General features: G+C 40.5%; 1 protein-coding gene across 4 annotated transcripts in view; it reads left to right on the top strand.

Annotated features, from left to right (window-relative positions):
- The window catches only part of MYO3A (myosin IIIA), a 186,788-nt gene that overhangs the window by 172,728 nt on the left and 738 nt on the right, over positions 1–13,322 (top strand). Inside the window, exons 31-34 of one of the 4 annotated variants that reach the window (XM_016124949.2) lie at positions 1,897–2,003; positions 6,477–6,517; positions 7,858–8,001; positions 8,971–9,863. In XM_016124949.2, the coding sequence (XP_015980435.2) occupies positions 1,897–2,003; positions 6,477–6,517; positions 7,858–8,001; positions 8,971–9,343 (665 nt within the window). In that variant the 3' untranslated portion in view covers positions 9,344–9,863. Of the gene's footprint in view, positions 1–1,896; positions 2,053–6,476; positions 6,518–7,857; positions 8,002–8,970; positions 9,864–13,322 lie in introns of those variants that run through there. The other 3 variants (XR_001594451.2, XM_016124960.2, XM_016124979.2) reach the window with 3 other exon arrangements.

Here is a 13,322-nt window from a genome sequence, read left to right as displayed (position 1 = left end):
AAATTGAAACTGCTGAGATTTTAAGTAATCTGGATTTAGAAGTTTAGGCTCAATGAAAGGGGAGAAAACATCATAATTTTTTTAAAATGAAATTTCTCACAAAAGAAAACCAGATTTTTCTTCCTGAAATACCATTAAAGTATTGACATCAGTTGATTGTCCACTTGTAGGAAATGAAGAAGAGGGCTAAAACAATGTGACATCAATATTCTGAACCCGGGGACAGGAGTAATGGTGCCACTGAGGCTGTGGTATACAGATTTCTAGATGGAGAAGAAAGGCGACCCCTGGTTCCTTTGACTCTGAGAGTTTGAGATAGAAATATTCAATGAGAAATTAGGGCAGGGGCTCTGGGGAGGAAGGGAGGGAAGAGGAGCTGAGAGGGTCAGACCTGAGGTAGTCACTGGGAAGTCAGCATGGAGTAACTGGAAAGTATAAGAAGCCAAGAAGGGGATGATTCAATCCAGAAGGCAAAGGGATTATTTACTCATTCAGCAAATTTTTATTAAGCATTTACTATGTGCCAGGCATATCCTTAAGTGCCAGGGACACAGAGATAAATAAGATAAGGTGTCCGGCCTCAGAAACCTCCTCCTCAGCGGTCGATACTGTTAAACGATGAAGAAGTCAGAGATAATAAGGACAGATAAAGGGCCTTTGGATTTGTCAATAAAGTGACCTTGACCTTCTCAAAGGCAGTTTCAATAGAGTCTTGGTAATAGAAATCAGACTGAATGGGGGAAATTTGATGAGAAAATGGAGACAAGAGCAAGATCTCCTTTATTCCCAGAATCTGACTTGGTTTTCACTCCTCCGCCATTTACTCAGATTCTTCGTCATCTTCAATTTAATTAATTTTTGTTACAATAGTAATGTTCCGATATTTTAATCCAGACTTCAAATAATATTAAGAGGCAAGTCAAAATTTAGTCACAGATCACTTCCATGTTTCTAAAAACATAGTAAGTTGACACTGTATTTCTATGTTTCTTTCCATTCAGATTCAAATCAGTAACATAAGTGGATACGAGCAATCCGTTCTAAAATGATAATCCTTTGCAGGAGCCGATAGAAGCTGTTTAACAGTCGGCACTGGAACAGATGACCTTCGCAAATGCGCTCAGGGCACGGGGTATCAAGAATCATAAAACATAGACAGAAATATTTCACAAGAAGCCTCTTAGCTCTGTAAATGTAAAGTGTTCCCTTGCAGTGAGCACTGACGGCACCCTGTCAGATCATCACGAGCTGTGAGGACGTGGCTGCCGCTTCGAGAACTGGGCCGCGTTGACAAAAAGGGCAGATAAAGATGACAAACTTTATATTCTTTCTCGGTCAAGGTTGTTAAAGTCAGATCTGAAAAAATTCTAATAGTGTGCGGTTCCAAATTTGGCAAAAGATTAGATTAGGCTTTTAGGAAAAGAGTCAGGCTTACAGACGTCTCTGTTTGGGCCATAACCTGAGGTGGCGATTTAAAGCAAACGTCAGGCTGGGTCGCCGCTGTGTAAGTAAGGCGGGCGGTAGGGGGAGGCGGGGACCGTGAGATTCTGTGAGCGTAATTCCTCTTTTGAAAGATCTTCCAGCAGCTTTGTCTCTCCCTATTCGCCCTCCGAACTGCATGCAGTACTGTATTCCACATTACCAAACTGTGCATTTCTTCATTCTTCCCCTCCTCTTCTCTCCCTTACTTCTCAAAGTTCCATACCACCAGCTAATCGGAAGGAAGCACATGGTGAGGAATAGGATAAGAGTTGGTTTGGGGAACAAAGGTATTGCCTCCTTCTCCCAGCTTTAGCCCTAGTGGTATGTGTATAATTTTTTATTTACCCCAAAAGGAAAACATTGCTTGATAATGGTCTGTGATTGAATAGCTGTTTATGATCACCTTTCTTGTAGGTATCTCTAAAGGAGAAGAGCCAAAAATACTGAGACCCCCAAGACGGCCCCGGAAACCCAAAACGTTAAATAACCCTGAAGACTGCACATACTATTATTTGCTACATGTAAGTGACTCACTCTGATTATCAGACGGGAAGCCATAGCGGCCACAAAACTGACCACACGAAGCGTTAGGCCTGTCCAGAGGGACGGGAGACGTGGCTCAGCTCACACTTCCCTGTCCAGTCCCAGGCCGAGCATCTGGGTACCTGCTGCCCTCCGGGCCCTCTTCCTCCCTGTCCAGGCCTCTCCCACAGTCCTGCGCCTGCCATGTCCTCTTGGCAGTTTTTTTTTTCTGCTAGCCCGTCAGTCTAAACTGATATGCAAATAGTAACCCAGAAGGAGAAGTACATCCCATCAGGCGCTCTCCAGAGAGGGACTGTAGGTAAATGGGTGACATACGGTAAAAGTGGAAGAAAGGGAAGGAGGGGGAGAAGGAGATGTTTATTGAGCACCTTTTGAATTCCAGGCCTGGCGTGAGGTGTGTTCTCATACACTGTGATACCTAATCCTAGAAACAGCCCCTAAGGGGGCACCGGCACCTCACAGCTCAGGACACCGAGACTCGAGTCCGCCACTTAGGTGTCACGGTCGTTACTGTGCTGAGGTCTTCTGACTCCGGGACTCCTCTCCCTCGCCTGTGCAGCATGAGAGCCCCTAGGCCTCACCCCTGCCGGCCTGCCCTTCCCCTCATGGCGCTGTTCTCCCTGAATGCTACCATCATCTGCTTGGTTACCTAAGCCAAGAACCCAGGCGTCGTCCGGAATCTGGCCCTCTCTCTCACACCTGACATCTAATTCGTCACCCTAAAGTGTGGCTTCCGCCAGCAAAGCCTCGCGGTCCTCCCTCTCCCTCCTCTCACCTCAGACCATTATCATTCCCCACCCGAATGCTTCAGGACCCACCTTAGTGCTCCTAATCCAGCCTCTCCAGCTATACCAGAAAATGTATCTAAACCGTAAATCTGATCGTGTTCCTCGCTTGATGGACCCTTTAATAGCTCAGCAACTCCCTCAGCATGAAGTCCAGACTCCGTCCGAGGCCAGACAGCAGAGAAAGTACCAAACATTTCCTATTGACCCTGACTATAAGTAGTAAATGATGCTCAGTGACCTTTATTAACTGCAACTGAAATGATGATCGATTGCCGTACCTTTAACGATAGATAGTTCCCAATATGAGAAATTATATGAGACTTTGAAATAAGGAGGCCTGTTCATGACTAACAACTAACCAGGCATTGAGAATTAGGAAGCAGATTCTTAGCCTCACAAATGAGCCACTGTCCCCCAAAAGCTTACTTGGTCGTTGAACTATTACTTTTTAAGTGAATATAAAGTGTTTTAATGTATCTTGAGTTCTTAGTAACTGGACTCCTTTTTGTAACCCTGAGTCTTGAAATCTGTAGCTTCAGTGGAAAAAAAAAAAAAAAAGACACAGAAAACTAGTTTCTTATTATAAGTGAAAACACTAGTTTCTTATTATAAGCTCATATTTATCTGGACTTTACCAAGATTTGGGGCGCTACATGTCAGTGAAATTTACAGCTATGACAAGGCCCTGCTTCCTTTACCTTTCAAAACACTTTCTATAATTTTAAGTGGTTTTCATGAAAATTTTCTAAAATATATTGTGCTGCACATTTTAAACCTTTTCTTAATACCCCCAGGTCACTGTCGTGAGCAAAAATGTCTACACTTTATCTGGATCTGTGCTTCTCCTGACCACTGTGTCCCAGGCAGCACCTGGTCTCTCTTTGTCCCCTGGCTCAGAGCATTTGTAAATACTTATTTCCCTACTTCCATGTTGTCTGACTCTCCCCTGTAGACTGTTAGAGCTCCTTATTACTGGAACTAGAAAATTATTTATTAAGTAACACACCCCTGCAGGGCAGGCTCATAGGGGCCTGCCAGGCTGTGGAAATGGTTCCTCTGACGGGCTGTGGAAACAGTTCTTCTGAACCTGGCCGTGACCTACAGCTGTGCTTTCAGTTGTTATGGCTGTTACAGCTTTTGTTCCTCCTTGGGTGTTGCTTCTTACTGTGGTCATTCTCACGGCCTTAACGTGGACATCAGCTGTCTTCTGTGATTTAACGCTCATAATCTCCTACATCCCGAAGGTCGAGCCTAGGGAGCATGCCACAGAGGAGACAGCTTAGCTGGGCATGCACACCCTGTGGTACAGGAGGCCACTCCAACACTCCCTCCAACACTCGGAAGCTGGGTGGACGTTAGCAAAGAATGACTCAAGCCCAACAGTTTATTATTTTCTCCAGTACCTTCCCTGAACTACAGCGATGGGTATTTGGACCATTCCAAGATTTTTTTCCCCTATATTTTGGCTACTTTCTTCATCCTTGTAAGACTGCATCTACCATGATAGAATGAATGTGAATTTTAAAGTTTTGTCATAAAACTTATTTATGTCAGTTAAGAAAGGGAGGGAGTGTAATGCAGCTTATTCCGCCAAGTCTTTGAGCTAAACATCTGTTTTCTCAAAGGCCTCCTCAAGAAAAACCCACAGGACTATCTCCTCCTCGAGTCAAGTTTGTCTCCTTGTCTTTCTCTTGCTACTCCGGTTCCATAAGAAACTGCCTTTGGACGTTTGCTTCTTTATTTCCATTTCAAGTTAGTAATTTGTAATTTCGAAACTATAATTGAAAGCATCATTTGTCTTAGCAATAAATACCCTTAATATAAAGTGCTGTGTGATAAAATTTATATTAAATCATATCCTGTGAAATTTTGTGCTTCCTTCTTCATGATAAAGAATGCAAGTTTCATGCTTCCCTTTTGACCTTAACAGCTAGGAAACTAAGAGACGGATGTAAGACTCCATCTTCACACATTTTTGTCCTCTTCATTTCTCATTTATAACTTCTATTTTCTCATTTTGATTATATTTGCTTCTCTTATAAGACATCTTAAATAATTTTTGGGAAAATATTATTGAATTATATTTCATTAGAATATTCTAGCACAGCCAAGAGTGAAATAAACCTGAACAGTATATTTCTCTTCTAAAAATTCCCATAACTGAAAACCAACTTATATACACCTCCCAGAAAGAAATGCTGATCCAGCTCGAGAATGCAAGGGCAGAACGTTGTTTGATTCTTGGTTAGATGAAGGGGATCGCTGTCACTCAACATTATGCCATCATTTAACCATACTTGGATTATAGAAAGTTGTTACCAAGAACAAGACAGACTTTTTTTTCAGGTAATGGATCAAGGAGGCAGGACCTTTGTCATATTGAAACAACAACAACAAACATGGCAAACACCACCCTGGTCCCAGGGATCATTAACTGACTGCTAGAGGCCATTGTACTTACGCTGGTAATATAATTTATTTGTAAGCACCTCCGAGCCTAAGGCATGAGGTCAAGTATGTGAAGTAATAGGAAATGGGAAGGAGGACAGGAATGTAATTGGTGTCCTGCCCCTTACACTGTTATTTCCTGAATGGTCTACTCCCATTTCAGTATTCACTTCTACCTCAACCACTCACTAAAATACCAACAAATAAGAATCAAAGGAACTATGAACTGTTTGACTCATCCAACGTTTTAGTGTAGTACAAATGATATATCATGAGGAAAAAACAATTCAGTGCATCTAAAACGCTCAATACTTACAAACCATTATTAATTGCCATTTTTATTATCTTGCACTTTTACAGTGCCAGCCAACTTGACATCTGCACTAGGGTTTCTGTAATTATGATATCTTTAGCTTGTTCAAGGTGAGTTTGGTTATTTGCTTTCTTAGCGCGCAAAAGACGTTATTTACTCTTGCAACATGTAAATACACATTACTAATGTTACGATGCAAAAGATAGTATTGCTTAGTATGTAAGGCAAAATGTGGTATCATTTTGTGAGTGTTCAAACTGAAGTACTGATTAAAATATATCTAATTGTATCTATACCTACATATTCTAATATGTGCCTTGATACATAAAGTTCTCAACTATGAAAACATTTTGGAAATGAACATATATTTCTGCACTGCTACCTTTATGCCATAAATGGGCTACTATAGGCTAGTTGAAGTCACATTTCATTCTTCTGTGAACTCTTGCACCTGTTCTCATCATCCGCCCATCAGCTTTACCTGCAAAGATGACGTACGAGCAAGACATCAAAGCAGCCTAATTAATCTGCCTAAATTACAACTGCATTTGTGAAGTGAGATGGATTTTCGAGAAATTCTGACATTTTCTCCCCATTTGTAGGTAGAAAGACTTTATGTAATCTCATGTATACTGGTGACTGGGTGGTAAACATGTTTTTTCGTATGAAATGCAAAGATTAATTTCAGTCCGGGCCTCGTAAAAATAATCGCACATTCATAATTTAAAGAATTTGAGTAAATTCTATTTCTTTAGATTTTAAAAATATCGTAGCCACTTGTTCATTTCTAAACTTTGTAGGAGCGAATATATTTATATATTAAGATTATAATACTATATTAATTACATTATATTAAGGTCATAATAGTGTATATATTTTTTAATTGCTTTTATTCCCTCTAGAAGTCAATCCAAGAAGAAAAACGAAGACCAAGGAAAGATAGGTAATTATTATTTCCAGATTTCAAAAAATTATCAAACCAAAATATGAATCTTAAGTTCAAATTAGATTAATAATCACCAATTTCATGTGGATAGATTTGGAAAGTAGTGTGCTCTGTATAGAATTTTGTTATAAATACCTGCGTGTGGTTTACATGTAATTTATAAGATCTTGCCTATTGACTGTATACTGAGCTAGCACAATGTAAGGCATACATTAAGAACTCAAATAGTTCTGAATGAGTTGTACCGTCCCAATAGGGAATTTGCTTTTCCTTCTTCTTGGATATGGTTTTGTTTGGGCAACTTGACCATGCCCATGTCCATGAATTTTCTTTCCCCGAACTCCTTTTTGTTTTTTGTTCGTTGAGACGTGCAAAGCCTCACTTTTACGGATTTGTTAGGAGGATATGGTTTGCATCGACCTGCAGGCATGGCACACTGAAATTCACCTGTTCCCCTCCTTTTCCTCTGACATTTCAGCCCACCAGTACTTTACTATTTTAGTAATTTACCACTGTTTCAATCATCTAATTTCCAGACAGGGCTAATAACAGTCAAGGGTCCTTCTGTTAAGCATGCATGGACACAGAGTTCCCAATTTATGGGTCGGTGGCATTCTGAAAGTTCATTCATAAACTGGTATCTGTAACTTGAAAAGCACTCTTCCACAGAAGCACTGTAACACCTGGTGGTTTTCCAGACCTGCACCTGTTTACCTCATAGGAAGTCCCATCAGACTCAGATACTGAGTGCCACAGTCATCAGAGCCATAGTCAGAATAGATCCAAGAATTACAATGGTTGAGGACATACCCCGTGGGTATGTCATGTTTAGGAATTAAAATCTAGCACAACAATTAATCCCCTAAAGGCCAGTGGGTAGGGGGAAGACAGAAGGTTACTTGTGAAGCAAGTAAGGTAAGATCATGAAACAATGTATGTATCAATGTACTGATGACCAATAAATTTGGAAAATGCTATGTATTAGTACATAAAAGTTAGCTTTTCTCATGTGGCCCAAGCGTCTGTTGTGAACCCTGACCTAGTCTAGCTAAACTGGAACATTGTAACCACTGGCTATCTAGTAACCACTGAAATTGTGCCAAGTGGAACCACATAGAACCAGGAAAAGCCACTGCAGCAGCTAACGCTCTCTTAAAGATGAGAGATAAGGTTTTGTTTTCTTTTTAATTTATGATATACACTGTTTTTGCATATTCTGGGACTTCTCCTATTTCTATTGACATGTATATGTTACTCCTAAATTCCGTAAATACTGTAAGTTTAAATGAATGGAAAATTCAACTAATACGATGGTGTGTTTATGTGTTTACTTACAGTCAGGGAAAATTATTAGATTTGGAAGATTTCTACTATAAGGAATTTTTGCCCAGTTGTTCTGGACCAAAGGAACATAAACCTAATTTAAGAGAGCGAAGACAACAGGAAGAACTCCAGAATCAATGTTTTAAGGCTGATGAAAGGTAATAAACTACACGTTATAAATTTTTCAATTTTTTACTCACAATTCCATTTCTAAATCACTTTCATTTTATGTATGTCTAGTGACAAAGCATTCTAACTGTATATTGCATCTTTGACAAGTTGTTTAAAAGGAAAATCATAGGTATTATGGTATGGTAATCAGACATCCCAGTTTTCCTAGCACGATCCCAGTTTATACCCATTTTCTTGGTGGAATCATTGACAGCACTCCCTTTTAAATGTACCTCAGTTTGGAAGACAAATTTATGGCCATACTAATTCTAAGCAATAAGCCATATCCAAAATCTCTGGTTAAGTTCTAACCAGTGCAATTTTATTCACTTATTGGTTTCTGAATTATACTGTGTAATTTCTTAGAATCGATGATGTCAGATTTTTAAAAATATTTGGGAAAAAGATTGATGTAGAAATATGTATTTTGGATTTGCTTTCTCACTTTGCCATGGACTTGGACATCAAGTACCTTAAACCACTTGTAGCTTACCTATGACCTTGGGAATTTTTTTTTTCTTTCCCAAAAGACTCTTTGTGAAGCTTTGAAATCGAGGGCACATAATAAGATGGAAATGTGGTATACGAGAAATGTAAGCAATGGCAGGCCATGAAAAGCTATTTTCAAAAATCCTAAGCAAATGTCCTATCGGCCTAAGGCACTCAGGCCCCCTCACCTGTCTCTTCTGCAAGATAACCTGATGGCTAAGAAAAGAGGTCTTCGAATCAGATTTGTATCCTGATTCTGCCACTCAGTAGCTGAGTGACCTTGCTCATGTTACTAGACCTCCCTACGCTTTCGTGTGCACGTGTGCAAAAAGGTTTACTAATAACTGCTCCACCGTGTTGTCATGGAGATGAAATGAAATAATGTTTGTGAGGTGCTTAACACCAGACGTGGCATAGGGGAAGCAGTCCCTAAAGATGGCTGCTACCATCTTTATTTGCTTTTCCAGAATCTACCTGTACCCAGAATCTGCTTGTACCCAAAAGAAGATGCATTCTTTCACCTTGGGATCAAGAACCATAACACGGTGGAACTTAGAGATGTCCCGTCTAATCACAGAGTTCTATACAGGAGAATACCAAGTGACTTGCCCAATGTCACACGTGGACAGTGGACCAAATCTAAGCTTTTTCAGTCCCTGTTCAAATTGCATTTCACTGAGTTACCTGCTTCCCATTTCAACAACCTGGTCTGCCTCCTCTCCAGTATATTCTCTCGCCTCCCCCACCAGGACACACACATGTACTGTAAAAGCATTACATCCCCGAAGTACTGCCCAATATTCTGGCAGTATCTATGGACATGTAGTTAGTGTTCACTAGAGTAAGAATGCCAGGACCTAGCATTAGTGGAATGCTTACCTTGTGCTAAGCGCTATGCTATGTTCTCATTAATCTTCACAGCAACCTTATAAGGCAATTACTATCATTGACCCATTTTATAGATGAGGAGGCTAAGTCTACAAAGCTCAGTAACTGCAGATACTCACCTAGATTATAAGTGATGGAGCCAGAATTTGAACACAGGCCTTCTTGAGTTTAGAATCGATGACCTCAACCACTACTCTATCGCCTCCCTAAGCAAAGCCCCTGCTGGGTGTTTGGGGACGGGGTGGATGCACTGGTGCAGGAGATGTGATCTTTATATGCAAGGAACTTGACTCGAGAAAGTAGTTGATATAATACAGCTGAACGAGGTGACTCCAAGAGGGGATTTTTTAAACTAAGAAAGATGAGACAGAACCGTCAAATGCACTAGGTAACCCTTGGTAGGATCCTGAATTTAAAATAGAAAACAAAAACAGCATAGAAAAAGAGCTCTAAAGGACTTTTGGAGACAATTAGACAAATTTGGGGCTAAACTGTATGTTGGATAATGTTACTGCAGAAAGAATATGTATCTTATTATATATTTAAAAATTATATAATATAATAAATATGTTATATATGTTTATAGTATATAAATAGAACATATTTTATGTAACATATTTTATAAACATTTATATAGCATTTTATAATAATAAGTATAACATTATTCTGACAATATATGTACCATGTACACACACACACACACACACACACACACACACACACACACACACACACCAATTACTGATGTCACCCAGGAAAGCACAAGTAGATCTGGGAATCAGAGACAAAGTCAATGATGAGTTAAGTGTCTTATGCATTCTAGATGAATAAAAGTGGTGGCAGGTAGTGATTTGAGAATGGCATTAGAGAGCAACATCTCCTCGGATGGAACTTTACAGGTACCTGTTGGGCAACAGAGAGTGATGCGGGGTATTTAAAGCATAGCCAGGTTTTAATTATGGCAGGAAGATACAGGGAGGATGGAAGGGAAAAGTAGGGAAAAATAGACTGGAACAGGAGTGCTTCAGTTAAGGGACAGGAGAATCACAAAATAAGCATCAGCAGAAAAGAGGCAAAGGAATACAGTGGGGAAAGTAGGAGATCTACTACGTGCTCTGGGCCAGGGTTTGAATCCCCACTCCACTCCTCTCCACACTAGTCGTATCAACTACGATTTCCTCACGTGCAGATTGAGGATAAGAAGAACTAAGGCCTTGCCACGTTATCCTTAGAATTAAAAATAGTGTGTGCGATGTACTTGGAAGATTGTTGGTCCTCAATATTCTTATAATGGAAATGAGGTGAACAGGAATGAGAACTCAAGTCAGTTACCCAAGATCCTCCCCATCACAAAGACCTTCACAAAGATTCCTTCTCTTAAATTCCCTATTCAAAATGGACTAGAATAAAGGCATATTCCATGTGTAGGCAAATTCTAACTTTTCCTTTCTGGCCTGTCATTATTTTCACTCATTTGCATATGCCTTCAATGACATTGCCCCTTGCTCCCTCAGTTATATTCAACTGGTAAACCCCAATTCTGGGTGAACCCAACTTCCTATCTAATCCATATATACCCGCTCCCATGTAGGTGAATATGGCTAGAAGAAAGCACAATCTATTCTCACTTAAAATTTATGACTGCATACTTTGGGCAGGCCATTGGAGTTATTTTGCAATACTGCATTTCTCTAAATATCCATTATTTCACTTTTCTAGTCCACTTTCAGACTTCCTCTTCTCTCTCACCTGACAACCTTTTTTTCCTATTTTACTGAGAAAGCAATATCAGAGAAAAGACACATGCTCCCACCACCAAATCTATCACTTACCCATATACTCCCCTCAGTTGACCATCCAGCTCCTTCCCTCTACTCAAGAACATTGTCCTGCAATTGCCCACTCTCCCCTCTGCATCTTAAACATTTGTTCTCTTTACAGCATCATCTCTGACAATCCATTAACATGATGCAATTGGGCCCATCATAAAAAACACCCTTGACTCAATCCCCCTTCCAGACCACCCACGTCCCTGCCCTTCATTATTAAAAGAGAAATAATTCATGAGCATGATCAGGCCTCCACGTCCTCTCTTCCCATTTTCTCTTGAGCTACTTCGCTCAGGTTTCCAATCCAACCACTCCACTGAAACTGCCCCTGCCAAGGTCACCAGTGACCTCCATTTTCCATTTCCTATTATCTATTTTCAATTCTTATCTCACCCTATCAATATTATTTAACCTTTTCTCCCTACAACTACTCATTTTTTCTTTAAACGTTTTCTCCATTTGTCTCCAGGCTAAGACTTATCGTGGTTTACCTCCTACATCATTGGCTGCCTCTTCTCATTCTCCTTTGCTACTTCCTCCTCATTTCACTCAACATTGAAGTGTCCCAGTTCTTTGCTTTATCAACATGTACTCTGATTACCTTAAGTATCATCTATTTAGTTAAAATTCCTGAACTGAAATCTCTAGCCTAGATCAGGACTTACGTATCCAACTGCCTAGTCAATATCTCCTCTTGGATACTTAATAAGCATAACCAAGACCAAAATCTCCCTCACCCCCCCCCCAAATATGCTCCTCCTGCAGCTTTCTCCATATCAAATGACAAATTTATCCTTCCAGCTGTTTAAATAAAAAACCTTGGATACATTTTTGGTTCCTTGCCTTTATACCCCACATCCAATCCGTCAACAAACTTTCAGTTCTACCTGGCAAGTTATGACCAGAATCTGATCATTTCTTACCTCTTCTATGAGCCTAGAATAAGCCATTATCAGTCTTGCTCAGACTAGTGCAGTATCTCTTACAGGCCTTCCTGCGCGCGTGCTGGAAGCCAGATCCTTTTATGAATCATTCTTTGGTTGAGGACTTTCCTAAGTCTCTCTCACTGTAAGTAAAATTCAAGTCCTTGCAATGGGCTCTAAGCACTAAATTACCTTCCACACTGCCTTATTCTTCCTTTTTCATCCTTTGCTATTCTCTCCATCACTTGCTCCATTTATGCCTCAGTGGCCTCCTTGCTATTCCTTGAACACAATATTCACTCTGTAGTCTTGAGACCTTTGCATTGTTTGACCATCATCCTAGAATGACTTCCTTTCCCTTAGAGATATGCTGGCTCGCTCCTCCCCTTTCTACAGGTCTCTCCTTCCATGTCACCTTTTCGGTGGCTTTTCCTCAGCACCCCCTATGAAATTGCTTGCACACACACACACACACACACACACACGCACATGCACACGCACACACACACACACACCATCACTCTCCATTAGCCTGCTTTGTCTAGCACCTCTCACCATCTGGTGTATTTTAAGCTGTCTGTGGCCTGCTCCTATACTAGACTGTAAACTCCATGAGAGCAAGGAGCTTTGCTCACCTATCACCTGCACTGGTGGCTGATACTTAGTGGGTGTTTTATGGATAAATGGATGAATCTATGCAGCTGTATTTTAGGTGGCACTCCACTTTCCCAGGCAAGCTGCGGAATCCAAAAGTAAACATTGGCAGGTTTTCCCAGCAGTGAGTTCAGGAAATCTGGTCCAGCAGCCTCACTGAAAACACTGAAACCCTGGAAAAGCTGAAGGGCCCACAGCCACTGTGTGGAAATCAGATTTGAGGAGAGCATTTTTAAAAAACATTTGAACAGCTCAAAATGCAAAATAATGGTTGTCTATTAGGCAACTAAAATAAGTATTTGTTTTTTGGTCATGTATTATTTGAAGCCAGATGAACTCACCTTTCTGAACTAAACCTTTTGACGCGTTGCTTAGCTGTCATTCAAGCACAGAGACACCAGGTTCCATTGGCCTTTCTGCTACTGGCCTCAGAGGAGTTTTGAAAACCTGTTGAGAAAAATTATCGCAGATCCTTTTGGCCACTATCCTGACGTTTTGAATGTGCTGTTCTCAAATCCCCGCCAA

Source organism: Rousettus aegyptiacus, unplaced genomic scaffold, assembly GCF_014176215.1.
Source record: "Rousettus aegyptiacus isolate mRouAeg1 unplaced genomic scaffold, mRouAeg1.p scaffold_m13_p_10, whole genome shotgun sequence".
Taxonomy (NCBI): domain Eukaryota; kingdom Metazoa; phylum Chordata; class Mammalia; order Chiroptera; family Pteropodidae; genus Rousettus; species Rousettus aegyptiacus.
The sequence above is the reverse complement of the archived record's forward strand: the minus strand, read 5'-3'. Positions and strand labels throughout refer to the sequence as shown.